The 20,668-nt window shown below is 37.5% G+C and overlaps 1 protein-coding gene across 2 annotated transcripts; it reads left to right on the top strand.

The window, feature by feature from the left end:
• Positions 1-319: 319 nt before the first annotated feature.
• Positions 320-19,113, top strand: SH2D1A (SH2 domain containing 1A). Of its 2 annotated transcripts, none has more exons than XM_059911844.1 (4): positions 320-456; positions 13,054-13,117; positions 17,710-17,854; positions 18,858-19,113. In XM_059911844.1, the coding sequence occupies exons 1-4, from the start codon at positions 320-322 to the stop codon at positions 18,896-18,898; spliced, it is 387 nt and encodes a 128-aa protein (XP_059767827.1). In that variant the 3' UTR covers positions 18,899-19,113. The 2 variants fall into 2 exon arrangements, with proteins under 2 accessions (XP_059767827.1, XP_059767828.1); XM_059911845.1 differs by having other exon boundaries at positions 17,710-17,845; positions 18,858-18,898.
• Positions 19,114-20,668: the final 1,555 nt, after the last annotated feature.

Consider the following 20,668-nt stretch of genomic DNA (forward strand, 5'->3'; position numbering starts at 1 on the left):
TCCTCCCCTCTCTGTCCACCTGTCCGTCCAAACCCTGTGTTGCGTGGGTGGGCCTGGGAGGGGGATCGAACCCTATGGCAATAACCAAGCTGCTAAACTGCTGAGCTGGTTTTAATTGAACCGTGAGAGGGAGGTTTTCAGGCAGGTAGACAACATCCTGTTGTTCGGGCTCTCCTCTCTCTTTTTTGCACATCTGGCTGAAGTGGGAGGCGGGTGGCTGACTCGTGTCGGTTGCGGCGGCAGCAGCAGCAGCAGCAGCAGCGGCAGCATCTGCCCGCTACCGTCCCGCGCCTCGGTCCTCCCAAGAGTTCCCCAGGCCATGGATGCGGTGGCTGTGTATCACGGCAAAATCAGCCGGGAGACGGGGGAGAAGCTCCTGCTCGCCACGGGTCTGGACGGCAGCTATTTGCTGAGGGACAGCGAGAGCGTCCCGGGCGTGTACTGCCTGTGTGTTCTGTGAGTACGTGGTGGGAGCCTCCACTGCCCACCGCGCGGCCCCAGGCCCGGCCCAGGCGCCCCCCCCTGGGGGTTTCACGCCTGGGCCTCCTGCGGGTGCCCTTTGGGGTGGGGAAACGCAGTCCAGAATGCACCTTTGCTGCCAAAAGGGCTCAGGCCTCCGATTTCAGTTTTGACCTCTAATAGAGGCCAGCGAGGTGGAGGCCTGCGATGATGGTGGAGCAGCCAGATTGGGGACCGCCAGCTCCTCAGGGAAGGAGAAGCCTCTCTCTCCAGCTCTCCTGAAATGGCTTTGGAGGTGCCTTCCCAAAGGAACGTCAAATTCAAGGAGAGGAAGAAGACTAAGAAACTGAATCTATTACTTTAAGACATCAATGCCAGTTAGGTCAGGACGCAGAGAGAGGGATGTTTCTGAATAAAACCACCTCTCTGGATCTACTTATTGAGTTTTCTTTAGAGGAGTTGGCAGGGGAGGGGGGTTTCAGAAATAGGGCCTTTCTTGATAAAAGCTTGGACTGACAATAGTCATAAAGGGCACGGAGGGAAAACACCCTTGTATGATTCAGTTTTGCTCTTTACCTAAGCATCTCTTAGTCTAACGCCCCGTTTTGAATCAGATGCACCTTCATCTTTGCTCCAGGGCTCCAGAGTCAGGCAGATCTGAGACCTAATCTTGTGCTGGTCTGATGCTGACTTTGGCAAGTTAACCTCTCAGCCCCTCAGTTTTCTTGTCCATAAAATGTAAATAATATTACTACCTACCTCATAGGAGTGTGAGGATTAAATGCCATAATGCAGGTAGAAAATTTAGCACTGGACCTGACACATACTAAATGTTCAGTAAAAGTAAGCTGTTGTTGTTGTTGTTGTTATTAGTATTATATTATTATTTTTTCAGTCTATTTCTTTTGGTACTCAGTATTATTATTATATTCTTTGTTTTTTTCAGTCTATATCTTTAAGTACTCACAGGGCATTTCTAAGGAAGTACCTAGCTCGATCACTCTTTGTTAGCAGGACAAAAACATCCACGGAAACACCAGCCCTGCACAGTAGCTTCTAGACAGAAACAAAATGAGGGAAAATGCTTGGTAGTAATTTCGGTGTCTGACGATACACTGCAAGGTTTTGAAGTTCCTTCTGGGTCATTGAGGAGAGATTGTATTGAGCCTAGTGTTAGAGGATTTTCATTGTTTATTGTGTTTTTTTAAACAGTCAAGACATGTTTGTGGCAACTCTCAGGCCACGCTAGATGCATTTGTTATAAAAGCTTCCAGGGCAATATGTGCAAGCTATTGAATCTCTTGGGCTCAGATCTTACGTTTTCTTTATATTATTGTTTTTCCCAAGTGGAAACTGGAGACGGTCAGTGAAAGCCAACTAGTATTCCTAGGCTCTTTTCTTATCAAAAGAAGGTGGAGGAGTGAGTAGACTGGTGAAAGGGGCTTCTTTAGGGAAGCTGACAAAGGAGGTAATGGGCTCGTTAACCTAGAGGTAAAAAATAAGGTACAAAAGAAGCCTGGGAAGGGGTGGAAGAGCAGGGGACAGTGTGTGGCAGGGTGCTCCTAAGACTTCAGACACACTGGCCTCTTCGTTGCTTCTCGAGCTTGCCAAGCTGCTCCCTGCTTAGGATCTTTGCACTTAACTATTCCTTCTGCCTCTTCCCTCAGAGAGGACTCCCTTGACCATCCTATCTAAAATAAGTGCCCTCTTCCTGTCCCAGTTACACTCTATCACTTTATTTTTCTTCAGGGAACTTTAAACTATCTGACATTGGCTTGTCTACTTATGTCTTGCTGAGCTTTCCTGCTAAAATGTAATCTCCGTGAGGACAGGGACATTGTCTCCCACACCAGGAACACAGCCTGACACGTAACAGGCATTGTGAGGCACGCAATAGGTGCTCAATAAACGTTTTTGAATTAACGAATGAACTGTCAAGACAAATACTGTTCTTTACTGCAGAAAGCTTTTGGGCTGATATCAGGAGGCCAGGGTGTGGACTCAGGGGAAATCACTCAACTTCTCTGGGTCTTGGTTTCCATATTTGTAAAACAGGAATAGTAATGTGTGTTCTACCTTCTGCATAAGATTACAGTTGGTAAAAGATGCAAGAGAGAAGGATAATCTTAGCCTTTTTCCCACGTAGGCCAGGACCACATAAGGTATTAATTTAGGCAGGTGGGAAATTCTCAAGTTAAGTTTTCACCCAAAGTAAATCTTGCATAAATGCAGTTTTTATGACTCCTGGTTCTCCGTGCCAACCTCCTTATGAAGTAGCAGAAAATTGTCGGCAAATTGGGAGTCCCCCTAGCATATCTTTCGATGGGCACACTGAGGCCTCTGAGTCCTGGAGGGTGATGGCCAGACTGCTGCAGAGGAAAGACACAAGGATACATTGCCTTTTATGACAGTTTCTCAGCCTTTTTTGGGCCAAGGATCCCTTTTGATAAACATAAACATTTCATTTCCTCCTTTTTAGTACTATGCTGTAGTAACAAAATCAAATTTTATTTTGAAACAAACCACACACTCATTTTAAACCAAAACATCTATGGTTATGATATACAGCAGAAATAACAATGTAAATGGTGTCTCATATATATGAACAGCAAGGTATAGCTAACAAACATATATTTGACTGTAGGGTTCACTCAGAATAATTTCTCAATCTGTCTTTTGTTTCTTCTCATTATCCAAGAAGGTTTGGTTGAGCTTCAGTTTCTGTATTTTTATTGTAGAAATAACACATTGCATATGCCTTTCGAACTGTACTTTAAACTATACTTGCTAACTAGGTTTGCTCCTTTCCCCAGTTCTGAGCCCCCAATCATGGCCTTTAGGTAAGGCCTTTCCTTCTGTTCATTTTGGGAAATTGAATCTCATAAAGTATTAAAGAAATTTTCCATTTATAGGATTGCTCACCTTCATTTAAAGCGAGAAGTTTTTCTTCCAATTATTTTCAACAAGTAAATCTAGATTTTGGTATAAGTCTATTAAAAATAGTTCCTAAACACTTATTCATATTGTAGAAAGTTTTTTAAATGTAGATAATGGAAATGAGGGAAAATCATCTATAGTTTTATAACCTAAAGACAATTACTGTTGAAAATTAAGTGGTTTTTCTTCTGTATTTTAATAAAACAAATTGCTTTATAAACACATGTGCTCTTACACTATTGTATTCTGCTGCATTTTCCACTTAACGTGAAAAAAAACACATTTATATATAATGTTCTTACAAATGATTTTAAAACATTATTTTTAATGATTTCATGATAGTCCAACCAGTCCAACTATATTTTCCTTAACCAGTCATCTATTTTTAGACATTTGAATCATTCCAGGTTTTTGCTATTATAAATTCTGTCATGATTCATATTTCAATCCATAAAGGTTTCCTTGTATTTATGATGACTTCCTTATAATGAATTTCAAGGTGTGCAATTTTTAGATCAGAAAACATGGACAGCTTAAGATTCTTGATGTATACATGATCACCAAATATTTTTTCCTAAATGGTTATTCCCGTTTATATATACGCTCACCAGTACTGCATGAAAGTGCCTGTCTCACCGCACCATCCCTAGAAGTGGGTATTCTTGTTAAAAAAAAAATTCTTCTTGAAATTTGGTGTCTCACTCTTTATTTCATATTTCTTTAGTGATTGAGTGTCTATGTGGTTGGTAAACTGTTGTATTTCCTTGTTCATGAATTGGCTCTTTGTGTACTTTGCCTATTTAACCATTTGGATCTTACTATTTTTCTTAACACATTATGAGTTTTTATATACTAATCCTTGATCTATTGAAAGTATCTTTTCTCAGTTTAGTGTTTGCCATTACTTTTCTTTGACACACAAAAAATTAACATTTTTAGTAGTCAAGTCCGTCACTCATTTTCTTTGTGTTTGACTTCCCCCTTTGCTTCCCGACTTAGAAAGTTCTTTGACCTGCAGAGATGTCATAAAACTTCACTTCAATTTTTGTTTTAAATTTATGGTTTGGTTAGTTTACACTTAACTCTTTAATTCCATTTGGAATTTTATTTTTATGTGGAGAAAGGATCTAATTTGATTTTGATTCTAAATAGCTAATAATTTATAAATAGAACTTCCATTCCTGATTGATTTATTAGCCTACTTTACTATACATTAAATTCTTACATATAACAGTTACTGTTTCGCAGTTATCTATTTGGCTCAATTGATCTATTTATTCTTGTACCACTAGCGCTATATATAGTATGATAATGTTTTAATACATTTAAAAAATTATTTGCTGTTCTTACGTGTTGGTTCTTCAAGATGAAATCTAGAATGATTTTGTTAAATTAAAAAAAATCCCATTGGGGTTACATTAAACTCATTGATAAGTTAAGGAGGAATTGTCATCTTTAAAGAATTTAGTCTTCCTATCCCAAAACCTGTTATGTTTCTCCATTTATTAATTTTTTCATTTACATCCATCAATAGAGGTTTGTAGTTTTCTTCCCATAGGTCTTGCATAGTTTTTGTTGTTTATTTCTAGTTATTGTGAGTATGAATGTATGTGTCTATTTTTTTGTTTCTATCATGAATGGAACCTTTTCCCACTATATTTTCTTTTGCAACAGGAAAGCTACTGACTTTATGGGTTTTTCTTGTATCCATCCAGTATACTAAATGTTCTTATTAATGCAAATAGTTTAAATTTAATTTAATTTAATTTTACTCTTTTTGGTTTTCAAGGTATATCAAGTTTCTTTTCACTAAGGTACATGTGAGCCCTCACATTTCTCCCCTTTTCACCCCTAATGTAGACAGCCATTGGGAAAGTCCTAAAAGCCCACTGGGATAGTCTGATGGTGATAAGAGAAAAACAAATTTAAAATATTTAAAATAATTACTTTGAAGAAATAGTTTATTTCTGTACATCCTCTGTACATATCTGAGTTTTCTACTTTTATCTGATGGAAGATTTGGAAGAAGAAATGCTATTATATTCTTTAGCCTCAAGGACACATAATGAAGTCATTTGACATATATGTCTTTAGATAAAAGGATAATTATCTTTTTTTGTCCTTTAAGATTTAAAGGATGACTGGGAATAAAGTGCCTATCAAACAATTGAACTGGAGAAATGGGGGAAGGAACAGTGACAAAATAAAACTCCAGCTTATCAGTTGTAATTGCAGGGAACAGAAGAATGAGAAATTATAAAACTGAGAGTTCGTTTTTGAATACAGTTGGATATGTGTGTTGGCGCCGCATTTATCTTCATGATAATTGAGGCCACTAGAATTACTTTGGATTATTTAAGTACAATCCATTAATGGCAGAGCAAGCCTGAAGGCCAGCCTAGGATTAAATACACAAACCACCAGATGGACAATTCACAGGCCAATAAATCAAGTGCTGACTCTGGTTGACAATGTAAAATTAAGTTGCAAGATTAGTCTGAAGATGTCATTTAGTTTAAAGCAAAAGGGAAGCCTAGGTTGACCTCTTTTGGGCTCTCCCCATCTTGTCTCTATGCTTTAACCCCTTCCTTTGCCCTTTCTCTCCGGTCGTAAGGCCAAGCAGACTCCCTCCCTTTTTGAGAACTATGCTTTTGGATTCACCTTAAGATCAATTTGTTAACTCATTCCCTCTGATATAAGAGAGAGGCAGGATAGAAAGATGGTTAAGAGCCCATATCTTACAGCCAGACCCTCTGGGTGTGCATCTCAATTCTGGCCCTTAACCAGCTATTTTACCTTGAGCAAGTTACTTAAACTTTCTGTCTCAGGTTCCTCATCTGTGAAAAGGGTGACAGCAATAATAATACTACAGTACTTACCTCATAGGGTTGTTATGAGAATTATTGCATGAGTTAACATTTATAAAGTTAATATGTAGTAGGTATTTGTTAATATAAATAAAAGCTCCATAAATAATTGTGAGACAAAGTTAGACCATTGTATGAGTACATAAATAAAACGTTCTGTGGCACTTCAAGGGAAGAAGAGATTATATTTATTGTCATGACTCATCGAAACTGGTATTACATAGTTTTACCATCAAACTTGAAGCTGAGTGACTTTTGATGGTTCTGAAAATTCAAATTCACTCTGGAAGAATGAAGATTGGGCCATATGAAATTCGAAAACCTCTTGGATCAGAGTGGCTTTCTATAGGATACCATTCCTCTGGGTATAAAAGCTCTGAAATATTTGTTAAAAAAACAGTCACATTATAATTGTGCCTTGAATTTTTCATGTAACATTCGTTTGTATAGACATAGACAGCCTGGGCACTAGCTTGCTTTATTTGTGGTGTCATGAAGAAGTCAGATGTACCTAAACCTTTTCTTTTGCGTAGTCCTTGAAGTGGTATAAAGAAGGAATTGATGTGGTTTTGTCAATTGTAAAGCAAGATCTGTCCCCAATGCTGACCCTTTGAGAAAAGAAAAAATAAGTCAGGTTGCTTTCTTCTTGTCTCTTTCTAACCAGAACACATTTTTAAGAGTTGGGGACAGCTTTTGAAAAAATAAAGGCAAATTTTAATATTAGCAGGGACTGAATCAGCACATGCTTTGTAGTCATTAAAATGCAAAATATTTGTTTTTCTTAAGAAATTAATTTTTTAAGAAAATTAATTAATGGCAACAACAACAACAAAAATCTCTATTGTTTTCTACCAATTATTTATTTTCTAGATTTTTTCATGATAAATTTAAAATTCCAGGCTTATCATCAAGTGTGACAAAAGGTGTGATGGAGGAAGGAAGTTAAAATTACACTACATTCTTGGTTTGTCTATATTAATGGGGAGTCAGAGGAAGAATAATCCTAAAAGGGATGTAACAGGTTTTAAAGATGAATGATATTTTTCTGATTTGTGATTTGCTCAGGCTAGATTTGTAAAGCTCCAAATTGTAATTTTACTTCTGTTTCTTTAAAAAAATGTTGTTAGTCACTTGTATAACTTTATAACGGAAATTACAAGACTTCCCTGGCGGTCCAGTGGTTAAGACTCCGTGCTTCCACTGCAGGGGGCACGGGTTCAATCCCTGGTCGGGGAACTAATATCCTGAATGCCGTGGTGCGGCCAAAAGAAAAAAAAAAGGAAAATTAATATGCAAGGATGCATTTATATTAGTTTAAATTTACTTCTAGTTTATATACATATGGGGATAGTTTTGAACAGTAATCAGAGTGGCGGCTCTCCTTGTGTCCACTTTTTTCACATACCATCATTTTATATCAACATGGTCCAGGTGTTTAAAATTTTTTGAAAAACATAGCTCTCTAATAACTTTGAACTTTGGTATAGTTTTGAACCATTCTTTCTGCTGCCATTTCCTTATTTTGAGTAACATTCCTTAGGTTAACTCCATTTTTCATTATTAAAATAGAACTACTATGAAAATCTTTGTCAAATTGCCTTTTCCATTTGATTCCTTAGAGTGTGTGAAGATAAAGAAGGTCATTAGGTAAAAATACGCACAGTTTTATGGCTCTTGTTATAATTTGTCAATTTATTTCCTAAAAGAGTGATTTTTCAGTGGACAGGGAGAGAGTATGTGTAGTTTGGAAAAAAACATAATCAATATTTTCATTTACTTTTGTATTATAGAATTATTGTTTCATAATACAAGCTACAGAAAACAAAACTATGAAATCTTGTTGGGGAAGAGGGAGTAAAAAGTTCAGAAACACTGTTCTGTGAAGACCGAAAGCATTGAAAAAGCTTCAGCTTATATTTAAATAAAATTTCATTCTTAAAACATAGACTAAAAAAAAAATTGAGTGACTATGGGGGTGGTGAAAGAAGCCAGCTTGACTTTGGAGAAATTGCCATCAATATTCCCAATGAGTTGTGAGCATTTTCCATGCATTTTAATCAATCCTTCTGTAACTTTAATGTTCCTACAAATCATCTGGAAATCTTGTTAAAACGCAGATTCTGACTCAGCAGTTCTGGAGTGGGGCCTGAGATTCTACATTTCTAGCAAGGTCCCAGGTGAAGCACTGTTATTACCCTGGGAACATAATTTGAATCGCACTGTTTTAAATCTCTTCCATCAGTGATATATGAGAGTATATCAACGAGAGTTGGCTACAGGGGATCTTTGGTCAGTGACTTCAGCAACTTGGAAGTGGAAGAGATGAACTGCTGGCTTGTTTGAGGGGTGAAACAATTTTGCTCATTCAGAAATTTGAGGAGTTGGGGAGTAGGAGATTGTTAAAATTGGATGGGTTAATCACAAGGAGTTTTATGTGCCACTAGCACCAGGTTGTTCAAGACTGAAGGAGGTAAGGACTTTTGAAGTGGTACTCAGGTTCCTGCTGCTTAACTGAAAGTGCGATAAGATCAGATTCGTTAGGAAATCATTTTCAAAACAGACTCATTTATTTTGACTAAATGAGGCTGAATGGTAGTAGGGAGATAGATTCATTGTATCTTTTAGAAACCCACTGTTTGAGAAAGTGGAAAACTGGTTGCCTATGATTTTGTTTGCATTGTTGCTGAAATTTTAAATAATGCATTTCCACAACACCTTTAATGATACTGAATTATTGCCATTAATCTCTTCCCATAGGGAAAATGGAACTAAAGGCCTATGCTATTTCCCTGCTCCTACCTCCATTTTGCTGTGTGACTTTTTTCTTTTCTTTTCTTTTTTTGGCACCTTGTGGGTCTTAGTTCCCCGACCAGGGATTGAACCCGGGCCTTGGCAGTGAAAGCACCAAGTCCTAACCACTGGACTGCCAGGGAATTCTCTGCTGTGCGACTTTAAGAAAACCACTTAAACCCTTATGTTTGGAGTTCCCATGGTGAAAAATGGAAATCAAAGCTCTTGCTTTGTTCCCTGTAGTGTACTTACTGAAATCAGTGAGGTACATTTCAATTGCTTAAAAAAACAAAAGACTTTACAATGTAATATTTTATATTTATTTAGCATATTATATATGCTAGAAAGTATACTATATGCATATATCAAGCTATTTCATATGTGATCTAAATATTCTGGCAAACCTTTATAACAAAAATGAAACATTTCCTGTAATTGCACCAGCAAATTAAATTGACCCTTTTTTGGGTTTCACAAATTGAATGAACCTGATTAGAGTGTTTTAGACCTAATTTTTTCATCCTTTAGGTAATAGTACTGATGGATAGTGATTAAAAATATAGTAATTTAATCCACATAAAGACTTTTAGTTCTATAGGGGATTAATGGTAAGTGAGGTCAGTTACTCAAGCTTGACCCTGTTTGAGATACTTTAGGTTCTTTTAGGTTTAAACACATTTAATTTTACCAGACTTTAGCATGTATTTTTTTTTCTTTTTTTAAAAAATTTCTTGGCTGCGCCATGCTGCATATGGGATCTTAGTTCCCCAACCAGGGATGGAACCTGCGCCCCCTGTATTGGAAGCGTGGAGTCAACTACTGGACTGCCAGGGAAGTCCCAGCATGTATTCTAATCAAAGATATAGTTTGACCCAAACTTGTGCCAAAGAATAGCAATCAGAAAATGTCTGAAATAAAACTCTGTGAAGATTCAGATTCATAATTTCAAGTAATTCAGCATAAAGTTTACCATACTTTTCTAGGAAGCAAAGGTTTATTAGGCAAGTTAAGTAGCAGTACCATAGATACTAAAATATAATAAATAATCTATATCCATTACAGTGTGGGGATCAAAAGCCAGAGCTCTAGAGTCAAAGAGGCCTGATTTAAATCCCATCTTTGATGCTTGATTTGTAGTGTGGCTTTGGTTACTTAACTTCTCAAAGTCTCAGTTTCCTCATCTATAAAACCAATTTCACAATATAAAGTTCATAGGATTACTATGGGGCCCAAAAGAGATAATGCCTGTGCTGTGGGCTGAATTGTGTCCTTGTCAAATTCATGTATTGAAGCCCTAACTCCCAATGTGGATGTACTTGGAAACAGGGCCTTTAGGAGGTAATTTAGGTTAAATGAGATCATAAGGGTGGGTCCCTAATCCAATAGCGTTCTGGCCTTATGAGAAGAGAGAGAGCACCCTCTCTCAATGAATGCACACAAAGAAAAGGTCATGTGCGCACACAGCAAGAAGGTGGCTATCTACAAGCCAAGAGAAGAGGCCTTGGAATGAAACCTATGTTGCTGGCACCTTGATCTTGGACTTCCAGCTCTAGAACTGTGAAAAAATAAAGTTCTTTTGTTTAAGCCACCCAGCCTATGGTATTTTGTTATGGCAGCCTGAGCAGACTAGTACAGATTTTGGTACTGAGAAGCACAGTGCTGCTGTAACAAACACCTAAAAATGTGAAAGTGGCTTTGGAACTGGGTCATGGGTAGAGGCTAGAGGAGTTTGGAGATGCATGCTAGAAAAAGCCTACCAATACTGTGAACACAGTATTGGTAGAATGATGGATGTTAAAGGTCATTCTGATGAGGTCTCAGATGGAAATGAGGAACGTGTTGTTGGAAACTAAAGGAAAAGCCATCCTTAATTATAAATGGCAAAGAACTTGGCTGAACTGTGTTCTAGTGTTTTGTGGAAGGTAGAACTTGCAAAGTGGATATTTAGCTGGAGAGATTTCTAAGCAAGGTGTTGAAGGAATAGCTTGGTTCCTCCTGACTACTTATAATAAAATGCAAAAGGAGAGACATGAATTGAAGAAGGAATTGTTAAGCAAAAAGAAACCAGAATACAAAGATTTGGAAAATTCTCAGCCTACTCATATGGCAAAAAATGAGGAAACTTGGTCTGGAGAGAATACCAAGGGAGTGGCTGGATAATCACTCCTTAAGGAGATTACCCATGATGCTAACTAGTCATCTCAACAGAAGCCAGGAATAGAGTTTGGACCAAAGTATCAGAGACACTGTCAGTTTGGACCAAGGGGAACAGGACAGGACAATAGTGCAATTTGGCTGCAAACATGCTTTATCTTTCAAGAAAATGGAAAAATGATCCTGAAGTTGTTTCAGAGATCATCAGGGTTACCACTCCCACCACAGGCCCAGAGTGCCTAAGCCCAGGTGGGCAAGGCTGCTTCCACCTAGATTTCAAAGGTGGGATCAGCTGCCCAACAGAGCCAAGTGGGTGGGGCTGCCCCTGCAGAGCCATGGGGGTGACAGTGCCACCCAGTGGGCCTGGAGGGCAGAGCATCAATCCAAAAAGGATTATTCTCAAGCATTAAGATCTCATGGAATTTGCCTTATGAGACTTCGGACACTTTGGGGACCTGTCACCCCTTTTCCCCTTCCGATATCTCCCTTTTGGAATGGGACTATCTGTCCTATGCTTGTCTTCCTGTATTTTGGAAGCACATGACTTGTCTGGTTTCACAGGTTCACAGCTGGAGAAGAATTTTGCCTCAGCAGCAGTCATATCCCCAAGTCTCACCTGTATCTCATTAGATGATCTTTAGAAGAGACTTTGGACTTTATTTAGACTTCAGAGTTGATGCTGGAATGTGTTTAAGACTTTTAAGGCTGTTGGGATGGAATGAATGTATTCTGTATGTGAGAAGGATGTGAATTTGGAGGTACCAGTGTTGGAATGCTATGGATTGAATCATGTACCCTCTCCCCCCATATTCATATGTTGAAGCTCAACCCCCAATATGGCTGTATTTGGAGAAAGGCCTGTAGGATGTAATTAAGGTTAAACGAGGTTGTAAGGCTGGGGCCCCAATCCAATAGGACTGGTGGACTTATAAGAAGAGAGATCTCTCTCTTCACACATACACACATACAAAGAAAAGGTCATGTGAACACAGCTAAAAGGTGGCTGCCTACAAGCCAAGAGTAGAGGCCTCAGAATAAAACCTATGTTACTGTCACCTTGACCTTGGATTTCCAGCCTCCAGGGCTGTGAGAAAATAAATTTCTTTTGTTTAAGCCACACAGACTGGTATTTTGCTATGGCAGCCTGAGCAAACTAATACAACATGTAAAACTCTTGGCATGTAGTAGAAATCAACTATACAGATATACAATATGCATACACAGTGAATAATGGGGGAAAACGTTTACCCCATCTAAAAGGACAAGCTGATTTCAAGTACTTTAGCAGGACTCCTTTTTAATCCAAATTACTATTAGTACTATATTATAATGTATTATAAAGTTATATAGTAATAGTAATATCATAGGAATATACCACATTTATTATATTTATAATTAATATTATTATTATTATTAACTTAAGTGGGCCTGATAGTACCTTATCCCCAGTGAAATGTTTTCACCTTAAGGCTCTGTATGTACTCAAATAATAATATTACTATGCTTTGTTGAATCTGTTTAATAATTCATAATTTTTACCAATTACAACAGGTCTCCAGTTTCTTTCTGTCCCAACAGTCTCTCACCTTGACAAATCCTTAGAAGTGTGAGCTCCCTCGTTTGAAAAAAAATGAAAAGATAAAGAAGGCTTACTAGAAACTGTGATTAGCTAGATATAATAGGCAAGCAAGTTAGAGTCCACAGGCTTTTCTTTCTATGAATGCAGTGGTGCAATATACGTGTGTCCCAGTATATGTATCATTTATACGTAATAGTTAAAGCTCAAATTTAGAGCATCCATTGTTCTTTTGGAATTTTTCAGTAATGGAAGTTTATTCTTTCACAGGTATCAAGGTTACATTTATACATACCGAGTGTCCCAGACAGAAACAGGTTCTTGGAGTGCTGAGGTATAGCTCTTTTATTTATTTTTGCTTCTGGGGGTATCAGGGAGGTATTTGAAATTTAGACTGCTTTTATAAAAGAGCTGTCAAATCCTACATTCCCAAAATATTCATCAGATTCAAATCACTAAAGCTCCAATCCAATATTGTTCATGGATCATTAAGAAGCCTTTAGAGAATTTTGGTCCCAGTTCTGTTCAGCCACCACTGTATGGAGTGGTCTCACTTTGGGGAAAAGATAACAAAGTTAAAGGATTGTGTCAAACTTTTAGTGCCTATGTGAAATTTTAGAAAGCGTATCAAAAATATATAAAAAAATCAAATCGACAATTATTCACCAAATGATACTAATGCAAGTGTTGGTTCTATGGGGGATGAAACAACATGACTCCTGTTTTCTAAGAGCCTATAAAACCCTTGAGAGATACAACATGAATTAAATAGCAATGTGAGAGCCTGGCGTTTGCTGTCAGGTGGATGTGTGTTCCAGGTCTTATCCACCCCCAAGCCCTTTCTGAGAGGTCTATGACCTTGGGTAGGTTACCTAATTTTTCTTTGAACCAGTATCTTCATCTGTAAAATAAGCCTAAAAATAGTCCCTTACTCATAGGGCTCATTTTGAAGATTAAATGAGATAATGCATATAAAGAAAGCTCTTAGCCACAGGACTAGCAAGCAAGCCCTCAAAAATGGGAACTCACCCAAGTTGCTGAACAATATGATTGTATATAGTCAAGTGCTATCTAGCACAAGCATTTGAAGAATAGAGGATTTTCCAAGTATTAGGGTAATCAAGGCTGCTCTTCTGTGGAGGTGGGACCCCCAGCTTAGCCATATGGGAAGGACAAGGATAGGTAGAAAAGAGAGAGAGGGAACATTCCAGTGACTTTTAAGCTATGTTCTGCAAAATCCTAAGGTTCTTTCATCTGAGTGCCTTGGAGTTAGTTGCCCAGGGGGTTACAGAAGGATAGGAGGATGTGTGGGTATGCTTTGGGTCCCCAATTTGTCTTTAATCTGAGCAGTCCCTTTTATTTTGCTTATCAACTGGGGCTCTGAGAAAGATTTCATTAGAAAAATGGGTTCTGATGGCTTTGAAAACATTTGAAAGTCACAGTACCATTGCAAGAAATGCCTGTAGAGTGAATCTCTTTCCACGTACCAGGGTAGTATCAATATACTACCATGCTAGCAAAGTAGAGGTCTCTACAATGGAAACTTCTGACTTCAAATGCTTTCTCTGATTTCTGACTCTTTATAAAAACAGTCCGTCTTTATAATGAAAGCACTTCATTATGAGCTGTTTGAAAATGTAAATGCTAATATCAACCTCTATTAATAACTCAATCAATCTATGCATTTAAGAAACTCTGAAGTCTAGACTTAAAAAAAAAGTAAAATAGCTCTAACCTTTACAGATGCACCGGTGAACTAGAAAGCACAAATTGCAGACTACAAATGTTTGGAACTACTGAGATGAATTAGGGCAAGTTTTCAAACACATTGTTGCTTTATATCAGGATAATTGATGCTACCATTCTAATTAGAGGAAAAGCAGTACTATTTCTAATCAAAACTGTTTATACCCGTTTATTTTTAAAAGTTCTCTGCATCACTGCAGAGATGATTGAATAGGAAATTAAATTTCATTTATTATGAGGAATAGTAGTGTATGATATATACATATATAGTTGTATATAATTTGACCAGAAATAGCCCTTCTCCCTAGAGAAGTAGCCTTCAGCTGCTGAAGAATATTCTTTATGGAAAGGATCTTAAATTGGTAGGGCTTAGGTAACGTTTTCTTTAAACTTGTTTTCTTCCATTTCAAGTATAACATCATATGCAGATTGTTACATGTTTGTGATCATGTTAGGGAAGAAAGGGCTTATTGAACACAAATGCTCTCTCATTCTGTTGTCTGGTCTGACCCGTTTATCTAATAATATTGTAATTATCTGCACCAAGAGAGCAGAAGATTGGCATGTTTTCTCCAAAGGGAAAACAGTTTAAAAAAAAAAAAACTCTTTAGATTTATTTTTGAAATGCATATTGCATTTTTTCTATCTACTAAATTTGCCTTCTAGTTATGTTTTCCTATGGTGAATATTAAACTAGTGTGTATTCTCAGAGCTTATATCACCTGACTGGAAGAAATTTCTCTAGAGCATATTGAAGACCAGCTGTGATCCAAAGCATGTTTCCATGGATAACTAAGAGATGACAGTATGGGAAATGTGCAAATTTGAACAATAGCTGAGTTCAGTGACAGGATGGGAGATGTCAGTGGTACAATTCTTGTGGTAAATGTATTTTCAAAATGGGGTAAATAACAGATATTTATATTGCTCTCTGGAACAATGCTTTAGTTTGCCACACTGCGGGAAAAATCTTGACAGTAGCACTAAATTTTCTGTGCAAAGATTGTGCTAGAAATCTAGGTGTGTCTGCAGTTTGTTTCAAAGAGTGGAGTGAAATTGAACCCTGGATCCACTGAACTACGAAAGACAAATATTATGTGATTTTCTAGCTTTAGGTAGACTTTTAGGTTTTATCATTGCCTAGTATATTAATTTATCTCATGTGACTCAGGCTAAAATTTTGCCAAATTGTTAATTCAGAGAATTCCACATACAGTCACCTATCATTTATTAATATGTTCATTGTCTGCGGTACATTGTAAAAAATGTACTAACATCCCCCTGCTGACCTCAGTGCTTTTGGGCTTTTCTGGATATTTGATCATCAGTAGATCAGTGGATGTTAAATAATTTTACTTATTGACCTAAGCAAAGCACTATAAATTCAGTCAGTTATTTGCCAATGCGACATTGCATGCCAAATTCAAATTGCTTTTTTACATTCAGTGCTATTATTCCTCTCCGTTAGCATGGAGAATCAAGTGTTAACTGCATACAAATCCTCATAAAAAAGATGTTTCTGTTGATAAATGGTTTTACAAGCCACAAGAACAGGTAAAAAGATGTGTGGTTTGAAATCTTTCCACACCGGGGGAGTGGATTAGTTTCTCTTCTGGTTGGTGACTCTAACTTCACTAGAACCTGTTTGGTCTCTAATCTGCCTAATCTGAAAGGCAAGAGACTGGGTCCTGGGATCTAGAGCCAGCTCTGCCTCTGGTTATCTGTGTGACCTTGGGCAAGCTGAATTATCTCTTTGTATTTCCATGTTCTTATCTGTCAAATGGGAGTAGCCAAATCAGCCAATAACTGCCAAGAGATGGGAAAGTGCTTTGAAAATGAAAAAGTACTCTAAGGAAGATATAAGAAGGTTATTTTGTGCCTATGGCCTGCCTTTGACATTTGGAGATTCTATCCTGGAGCCAAAGAACTGTTTGGACCCCTGTAAGAATGGCCATATTATTTTGGATGAGGTCTCAATAGAGTTCTGGGAAGATGTTTTGACTGTAAGGTTGGAGCTGAGTGGGAGAGTATTCTGTATCTACTTAGTAGCTGTGTGAGCCTATGAGCGGCACTAATTTAAAGCTACAAAGAACTTTTTCAGTGTTTTCAATGAAAAACTCTTTACCCCAGTGTAGGAAATGACCAAGAGTTATAGTGGACAGTGTGCTGCCTTTAGCATTTTGTCTAGCTGACAGACGTCTGTATGCCAGCCTTCATGTTTTCTCATTAAATGCTAACAAACAAATAGCTCCCACCTCAAAAACTTTCTAGATGGAATAGCTGAAAAACAGCTTTCTAAAATAGCTGGTCATTGTTCAATTGCTTATAGCAATACTATTTTATTTCATGTAAAATGGCAGTTTTGAGCTGATGCTTAAAGCTTGGCTCATAAGCTTTTGCAGGAAATTGCTGTTGATTTCAAGTAGTGTCTTTACAAGAGAATTGATGTCAGGAGAGGAGTACATTTTAATAGTCACCTGCAAATAATGATCCCTTCAAAACCAAACAAATAAATAAATAAAGGTGACCTTAGTCTTTCATTTTCGTGTCATAGAGAAAACCTCGTCACAGTGAAGTGTTGACACAAAGAGCAATTTGGGGGAGGATAGGGAAGTTTCCCAAGGAGGACAAAATTTAATGTGTAGGATGAGGCAGGACATATCGTGAAGGGAAAGAGTGTGAGGACTAACTAGCCCTGCATTGTGTGCCTCATAGCAGCCAATTTTTAATTTCCTGTGTAGCATTTGTTTGTTTGCTTCTTTTTTTTTTTGGTTCTTTAGGCTTTTTATTAATGACCTGTAGGATCTGTGTTTTTTCTCTGTTTAACTGCATCCTCTCTGTTGGTGAATTCATTGTGGGTAATGGCCTGTATACCCTGAGAGGTTCGGGATGTATGATGGGTAGCAGGCAGGAAGGGCAGGGCAATGAGCAGGAGCTCGTGCAAACTAATACCACCCTCGGGAGAGCTGAAATGACAGCTCGTTAGCTCCTCTTGCAGGGAAATTCAGCCAACCAAAGTAAGCTCTTCTAGAATATTGTTTTTCCTTCTTCCTTATGTTTTCAAATATTTGAACAAGTTACACAAATGTTACCTCTCTAAGCATCCCTTGCACATTTTGTAGGCCCTTTTTGTATCATTATGAGGTAGATGAATAATCTGCTTGGCCTTTTATTTTCCAGACAGCACCTGGGGTACATAAAAGATTTTTCCGGAAAATAAAAAATCTCATTTCAGCATTTCAGAAGCCAGATCAAGGTATTGTAATACCTTTGCAGTATCCAGTTGAGAAGAAGCCCTCAGCTAGAAGTACACAAGGTGCTACAGGTATGGCTTACTGTTTATGTTTGACAGGTTTGGAAGCTTAGGGCTATGAGTCACCCTAGTCAGAAACATATAGTTATAGAAAAATGCAATGAGAAAGAAGATGGAGCCAGCAGCCCAGTGAGAGGGGACTATTCACATGCTATGATTTCCACATGCTATACTATAAACTTTTAATAAAACGCTGCAAAAATATAAAAAATTCTATGAGCCCACGACATTTTAATCTCTCTTATCCCGTCTTGTTTTCCCCAGCCTGTTTTGTCGCTCCATGAGTACCATTTCACTTCACTAATTCAGACACAAATAATTTGAAAGACGGGACAATTCAGAGAACATCTGGACTTGTCCTTGCTTATTATCAGACAGTGTTTTCCCTTCAGGGACGGAAAGGCTAATGTTAGCTTGGTCCACGTGATCCCGATTTCTGAATTTGTGGTGCCTGAATTAATAAAATTTTATTGTAGCAAAGGAAAGGAAGTTAGTAGTCTTTATTTTTCCACTAGCGCAAATTGTTACATCTCCTGAGCAAAGCTATTTTAGTGGACGTGTCAAGCTAATCACCGAACACTAGCCAATGTCCTCAGCTGTCAGATTTGTGATAGGTGATATCTATTGAAAGGGGTTAATCATCTGTCTGGAGTAAGAAGTTACGCGTTGATTGAAACAATAAATATTTATGATAAAATAAAATGAGTTGTGATTTCCTTTTTTGACAGGGACCCAGGCTCAGGCATAAACTGACAATTAGACTCAGACTCAAGTGGTGAATTAAATTAATGAGTAGTTAGCTTTTTTAAAAGAATTGTAAATAGAATTCCAGTTTACAAATTGGCTCAGTATTCCATTCTCTATAACAGTTTTAAATACTAGTTGCTTGAGCTATATCATTGGATTGTATCTTTGTGAACTTTATGCAGTTGGAAATTTTATGTTTGAGTTAACCTGTAATTTTAATAGCTTGTAAGTTTATCTCTTCTTGATTTTTGTTATTATTTTTCTTTAGGGAGAAGAGAAGATCCTGATGTCTTCCTGAAAGCACCATGAAGAAAAATAAAACACACCTTGTACTTTATTTTCAATAATTTAAATATATGCTAAGTCTTATATATAATAGATAATATAGTTCAGTGAGCTACAAAAGTATTTCTAAGACCATCATAGTCCTGTAATGGAAGCATCTAGCATGATGTTAAAGCTGAAATGGACTTTTCAGATAATGAGGAGCTTTGAAATGAGGATTGGGGAGAAATAATTCCACAGGTTATTTTCAGTTATTGTATTTACAAATGGGAAATGATTTAAAACATAATGATACTTTATAAAAGATTAATGTCAATTCTTGCCAAATGTAAATAAAAATAATCCTCAGTTTTTCTCAAAAGCACCATTTTTAGTGAAATATTATTTGATAGCTACTGATTTTAAAATGTCTTGCTTGATTATATGGCAGGAAGCTGGTTCGTGTCCCTCGTCTTTGTCACGTGCGGTTCTACCTTAGGTGTTATGCTCTCCAATAGCTATAGTGTTATAGGCTCTCTGGGGATATATGAAGCTGTGCACTGTGTGCTAAAAACAAGTACTAGATAGGGAGTGAAGAATTTCTGTTTAATTCTGAAAGCAACCTTCTTGCCTAGTGTTCTGATGTTGGACAGTAAAATCCACGGACTAATCTGTAGTTTAAAATTCCCGTAATTTAAAATATGCTCTAAATGTTTATTATATTTGATGCTACAGGATTTGAAATTATATTACAAATCTGATGAAGTGGACTTTTCTTCTTTTCATTTACCTCTGCCCCAGTAGTTGCCACTCCAGGTAAAAACAGCAGCTGCGGCTCATCAGCTGTGGCTCATGAGTAGCTGATTTACAAGCAGTCTCCCTATCAGGTGGCCCTACAAGACCATTGGAAGCTTACAGGTTACATTAATTTTTAACAATTCCAAGTAATTGTAACCTAAGTGAGAGCCAAGATTTTAGGCAGTGATGGGTATTGGTATTTTCTTCTCACATTTATATTTTCATGACTCTTACAATTCAATTATATGTCAAGTTGCTTCAGGCCTCATAGAATTCATTCACTCAGCAAACACAATAGGCACTGGGGTAGAGAAGTAAAAACACCTGGCCTCCACGCTCAGGTAGCCCCCTGCCTAGTTGGACAAGAAAACAATAGCAATAAAAGACAATAAAAGAAAATAACAATAAAAGACAGGAAAATAACAATAAAAGGTGATAAGTACATGGTAAGTGAGGGTCCCAACATGTAAGTAGATCTGTCTTTTTTTTTTAAAGGTTCTACTCCATTTATAGTTATTATAAAATATTGGCTATATTCCCTGTATTGTACAATATATCCTTGTAGCTTACTTTATACAGAATCGTTTGTACCTCTTAATCCCCTACCCCTATATTGCTCCTCCCCCCTTCTCTCTCCCCACTGGTAATCAATAGTTTGTTCTCTATACCTGTGAGTTTGCTTCTTTTTTAAAATATTCACTAGTTTGTTGTATTTTTTAGATTCTACATATAAGTGATATCATACAGTATTTGCCTTTCTTTGTCTGACTTATTGCACTTAGCATAATACCCTCCAAGTTCATCCATGTTGTTGCAAATGGCAAAATTTCCTTCTTTTTTATGCCTGAGTAGTAGTCCATTGTATATATATATACCACATCTTCTTTATCTGTTCATCTGTTGATGGACACTTAGGTTGCTTCCATAGCTTGGCAGTAAATAATACTGCCGTGAACATTGGGGTGCACGTATCTTTCAAATTAGTGTTTTTGATATATACCCAGGAGTGGGATTGCT

The sequence above is a fragment of the Balaenoptera ricei genome, chromosome X (assembly GCF_028023285.1).
Source record: "Balaenoptera ricei isolate mBalRic1 chromosome X, mBalRic1.hap2, whole genome shotgun sequence".
Taxonomy (NCBI): domain Eukaryota; kingdom Metazoa; phylum Chordata; class Mammalia; order Artiodactyla; family Balaenopteridae; genus Balaenoptera; species Balaenoptera ricei.

What these genes read in the sequence shown, in the direction of transcription:
- SH2D1A (XM_059911844.1), top strand. Translation starts at nt 320, where the DNA reads ATGGATGCGGTGGCTGTGTATCACGGCAAAATCAGCCGGGAGACGGGG. An exon ending in GTGTACTGCCTGTGTGTTCT is followed by an intron (nt 457 to 13,053) that starts GTGAGTACGTGG and finishes ATTCTTTCACAG; the next exon opens with GTATCAAGGTTACATTTATA. An exon ending in CAGGTTCTTGGAGTGCTGAG is followed by an intron (nt 13,118 to 17,709) that starts GTATAGCTCTTT and finishes TTTATTTTCCAG; the next exon opens with ACAGCACCTGGGGTACATAA.